At 38.8% G+C, this 5,162-nt stretch overlaps 1 protein-coding gene across 1 annotated transcript; it reads right to left on the bottom strand.

Moving 5' to 3' along the window:
• Positions 1–368: 368 nt before the first annotated feature.
• Positions 369–3,734, bottom strand: LOC104601971 (B3 domain-containing protein REM16-like). Its single transcript, XM_010265494.3, has 5 exons — positions 3,411–3,734; positions 3,074–3,194; positions 2,353–2,947; positions 1,852–2,048; positions 369–910 (listed from the first exon to the last, which is right to left on the bottom strand). Exons 2-5 carry the CDS (start codon positions 3,182–3,184, stop codon positions 551–553), a joined length of 1,263 nt encoding a protein of 420 aa, XP_010263796.1. The 5' UTR covers positions 3,185–3,194; positions 3,411–3,734; the 3' UTR covers positions 369–550.
• Positions 3,735–5,162: the final 1,428 nt, after the last annotated feature.

The raw sequence follows: 5,162 nt of genomic DNA on the forward strand, positions 1-5,162 counted from the left end.
ACTAGTGATAGTATGTTATGTGAAATAAAATTACGACACCCAAGCAGCAGAACAAATAAAAGCAAGCTAGAAGCTTTGTTAAGATCTTTTCCATCAGTGATCAAGACAACCCATAGTTTGATACGGTCACGACACAGGATCTGCTGCAAAGTGCAAACACAAACATGGCAATATGATCAATTATGACTGAACACCCCAGTTTTCCCGCACTCATGATTTCTCATTGCGAAGTTTGCATTCAAAATTCTCTGGTTCCAAGGAGCACATTTGTTTAGGCTGTTTTGGTTTGAGAAAACAGGAAAAAAACAGCAAATACGGCCTCAGTTATTAAGCTGTCGCTGAATAGAGATACTAGACTAGACCATAAGTAAATCATACAAGACCAACTACAAATGCCATAAACCTAAGCTAAACAAAACAACACCATCAGCAGGTAGGTAGGTATTCAACAAAATGTAATCTCAAGAACTGTCATGTTTTCAAAAAAAAAAAAAAGTATTCATACCAAAAGCTACATACATGCATCTTAAAACAGAAACACCAGACGTGATTAATCTAAGAAATCACATGGGACTACTACCTTGTCCAAGGCCTCCTTTACTTGTCTTTTGGCACTTCTTCTCGAGGGACACTTGACCTTCCTCAAGGGAGTCACCGCTTCTACAACCCGGAAAATTTGAACGTTTACAAGAATGGAGTTGTTTCTTCCACCCACAACTTCAAAGACACATACATCATCTTCTTCTAAGTTATTGTCAAATACAAAATCTGCCCACCCACTTGCAAATCCTCCATTTAGGGGATTTGTTTGGTATTTGAAGATGACAGGCCAAGTTTTTCCTTTCAGTGAGAGGGTGACATCTTGGTTTCTCGGGGGGAAATTGTAAGTCACATCAAGAACTGGGATTGTCTGCAAGAGGAGAAAGGAACAATTAGTGTAAAGACCAATGACAGTGCCTTTTATCACACACCAATGCCGATTGTTGACTGAACCACCTATTGAACAAGTCCAACCACCAGTTTAGTAGACAGAAGTAAGAATTCTAGAAGTTCTTAAAATGGATTTCTGGGTTATTCCAGTAGGGGGCATTCAAAAATTCAAAAGGTGTCCCATGAAAAGGGGAAGCCCAATAGCATCCCTCTTTATATGTCATCCAATGCGTCCAATTGCAAATAAGCTGTTGGATGTTGCCACGTGAAACAAAAAGATTTTAACTAAAGTTTTACACCATCATTACAAAAAAAAGGAAAAAAAAAACTGATTTTTTCTAGATGTAAACATAAAATAACTAAAATTTTACCATATAATTTAGATGATAAACTAACTCCTAGGTTGTGTTTGGTTTGAAAGAATAATAAAAACAGAAAGTAGGGAGAAAGTTCATAGGGAATTTTAAGAACTTTCCCTCAACTATCTGTTTATCCCTTGTTTATATCAAACCAAGCATAGCATTAGGGCATGATTGTCTCAATGTCAGTGGACAAAAATGAACGAAAAGAATCTTTTTTTGTTAAAAATTAAAGCTGAAGTAAAACAATGACAAGCGATTGCTTGGAGTTGATTCATAATGCTACTACTAATCTGAGTCAGAGATGCATTAATTAAGGAATTATGGTTTGCCTACAGTGACACTTCACATATTCTAAAAGATGTATGTAGTGAATTAGATTACCACAGGGGCTATCTATTTCTGCTAAAGCTAGTATTAGGTTGTAGTCTTTTATGTGGTTTCTCTTGTTTTCATTTTTTCTTTTGGATTGCTTCTCGATCTATTTTCGATGCTGTTTAATAAAGTCAGATTTAAAGAGGAAAAATTACGCTTAGGAGATGAATCAGAAAACATAACTTACCAAATGAAATCTCCTGCAAACATGGGTTTGTCGCATAACCACAATGAAACTTCTATGATCAGTCGACGCTGAAGCTGCAGAAGCCAATTGATAGGCCCTCTTTTTCTCAACTTCAGTTACAGGCCGTCGTTTTGAGACGAAATGCAGCTGATACGACCGGCTCAAATTTTCAGGTATTCCATCATCACCAAAAGAATCTTTCAGAATAGAAGAAAAAAAAAAAAAGAAAAAGAACCGTAAGTCAGCAAAGAGCATTTAACAGTCATAAGGAAAGTTATCATGTCTGTAAATAAGAACTTTCCAAGAGTCCTTATGCGGAGATGGGCAAAAACAAAAGCCATAGATACAGAAATTCTCCGAAGCTGTTTCGAGTATTTTCTGCCTTAAACAGGGTAATGGACTTTCAACTCGCCAGAGCCTTTTTTGGAAGTTGGAATAATTTAACCAAACAGAGAAAAGGCATCAATTTGGATAAGCCAAACAAGGGTTGATTAGTCTTACCAGCGGATTCTTCCCCCATGAATTTCCGTTTGGCACAGTCACGGACAGATGCGGAAGCTTCTTTTCTAACACTTCTGTCGTTAGACTGAGACGAATTGCGTCGAATACCTGGTTCTGATGTTTTCAACTCTTCCTCATTGGTTGGTGAAATGAACGTACGTCTTCCTCTCCCTCTTCCTCTCCCTCTTCTTCCTTGGTTAGTCTTGGTTGATGAAGTGAATCTACGTCTTCTTCCTCCTCTTCTTCCACGCTCTACAGATGAATGCATGAAGTCCGCTTCCATAGAATCATCCCTTGTGTTTTCCTTCCTTTCACATCCGCATTTCCCCACGAAATACGAGCACTCCTTCTCACAGAGGTTAAGTTGGTCAAACATTAAAACATCAAAAGTCGAGCTCCCACTGTACCTGAAGACTAAGAGATCCTCCTCTTCGAGGTTATGATCTTCCACGAATTCATCCCAACCGTATTGAAAGAACAAAGAATCCCCGGCTTTCACCAGCCCAACTTTCCAAACTTTCCCAGTTGGACCTCTGAGAGTGACGGGGCTCGAAAGGTCTTCCTTCAAATTCTTCACGAACTTGGCGGGAATGACCTGCAAATTCATGCAACCTTTGTGTCCGAGAGAAACAGAGATGGAGAGAGAGAGATGGAGAGAGAGAGAGAGAGAGAGAAAGAGAGAGAGATAAAGGAGGAGGAGGAGGAGGAGGCTTCAACTTACAAGTTTCAGGTCGAAATCATCATGCAGGATCTGAAAGAACTGTTTGGACTGAAAGTGAGTCCAATAGACAAATTGGTCTTGCGATCTGCAGTTGTCACACCTCTTCCCCATCTCTGTTAAACTGTTTAAAGAATAAGTGAAATAGGAAAAAAAATAAAAAAAACTAAGTCGCTTTAAAAGGAAATGGGTATTCTTTCTCAAATAAAACAAAAAAAAATAAAAAGAAATCATAAATTCATAATCACGCTAGTAGAAAGAAAAACTAAGAATGTTAGCTTCGTATTGAGACCTGTATGTGCAGAAAGAAAAACGAAACGTAAGATAAAGAAAGACGAACCTCAGTCCTCAACTTGGAATCTGAACGTTTGAAGTTTGACTCTCAAGAACGCAAACAGGAACGGGTGTAGCAAAAGAAAAACAGTACGTTCCAATGAGCGGCGTTGAGGGTGAACTCATTGGTTTCTTCCTCTTCTTTCTCATTGATTTAAGCAGCTAGCTTTAATAATCGATGGCGTCAGACGGCTTCTCAGCTCTCACAGCTATCTCTGCTCTGTTCAACAAGGTACCATCACATTCGACATCCCTTCAGCAGTGTTCTGTTGGCATAATCCAGCTACCCACCTTACCCGCCCTTTTCCTCGGTATGGTCTCACGTAGATTCCAATCTGACGATGGAAGAAGATCCTCCTCGTCGTTATCTTTTCCAACGGAGCATTCAATTGATGATGTAGGCTCGTCAGTCCACCGCCGACAACCGCCGAGTGCAATTATTTGACGTGACATGACCAGAATTCAGAAGCTGGTAGATGGTAAACGAAGTGATATTAGGTAGATACTTCATACTACCTCTGTCTCAATTCAAATTCAAAATTTCGAATCCGATCCGTGTTAATAAGGGTCATCCAGGATCCATCCGATAATAATTATAAAGGTAAATTTCTTAAAACTAGTTTACATTTTGATTATTGTCAAGAACAAGAATTTTGATCATCACAATCCACAAATACGAGAGCAACGCATTAACCATTTCCTAATTCCTACTAACACAACATAGTCGGATCAAGGTTCAAAGTATCATACTAGTTTCGGTCATATCTTAATGGTATTTAGAAACGGTTGAAATTTTATTTTTTTTAATTTTATTTTTTTCACATTTTGGGTTTTTGGGAAGATTTTAGCATATTTTTTATTATTAAAAAAATTGGGAATTCGAAACACCTGGAAACAAGCGTTTCAGACCATATCTTTTTCAAAGATACGATACGATATGTCCAATTTCGATACTTTAAACCATGAATCGGTCTGTTAAAGGATAATGAGAACCAAGAGTCTTATGGAGATTCAGATCTATCTTGTGACTATCCTCCTAGGATAATCTCTATCCTAATCCTACCGTATATCATAATCCTATGCAACTCATCCATCTTGTGACTATCCTTTTATCTGTACAATCTCACAATTCTTGTAGAACTTCACTCTAATGTAAACATCTCATCTATAAATACCATACGTCTAATGGTATCACATACACCATCAACAGTATTTTTACTTCAATTATTTTCTTGTTTTTTCGGTTCTTCTATTTTCTTAACTTGGTATCAGAGTTGTGGCTCACAACGGTGTGCACTCAGTTGCAAGCTCAAACATAGGAAGCTTCAATCAATTCCTGAGTTCTGTGTTGGGAACATTAGTGATCAACGTCCCCAACATCTCTCATTCGCTTCCCATCAAGCTGAGTCACGACAACTACTTACCTTGGCGGGTGCAGATGATTCCAGTCCTCATAACTCACATGTTGTTGGGCCTTGTAGAAGGAACCATGCAAGCTCCTCCAACCCACATCGATGGCTCTGATGGACAGAGAGTGGTGAACCCAAAATATGATAACTGGGTGTAGCTAGATCAACTTGTGCTCGGGTGGATCATCTCTTCTCTCACTGAGAGTGTGGTGACTAAAGTGATTGGCTTAACCACATCAGTCGAAGTCTAGAAGGCTATATCTGCAACCTACTCCGCCATCTCAAGGTTGAGAGCACTCCATCTAAAATGATAGCTATAGAGCATCAAGAAAGGGTCAGAATCAATAACT

The sequence above is a fragment of the Nelumbo nucifera genome, chromosome 6, assembly GCF_055504915.1.
Source record: "Nelumbo nucifera cultivar China Antique chromosome 6, China Antique-T2T, whole genome shotgun sequence".
NCBI lineage: Eukaryota > Viridiplantae > Streptophyta > Magnoliopsida > Proteales > Nelumbonaceae > Nelumbo > Nelumbo nucifera.

What these genes read in the sequence shown, in the direction of transcription:
- LOC104601971 (XM_010265494.3), bottom strand. Translation starts at nt 3,184, where the DNA reads ATGGGGAAGAGGTGTGACAACTGCAGATCGCAAGACCAATTTGTCTAT. An exon ending in ATGATTTCGACCTGAAACTT is followed by an intron (nt 2,948 to 3,073) that starts GTAAGTTGAAGC and finishes ATGAATTTGCAG; the next exon opens with GTCATTCCCGCCAAGTTCGT. An exon ending in TTTGCAGGAGATTTCATTTG is followed by an intron (nt 911 to 1,851) that starts GTAAGTTATGTT and finishes CTCCTCTTGCAG; the next exon opens with ACAATCCCAGTTCTTGATGT.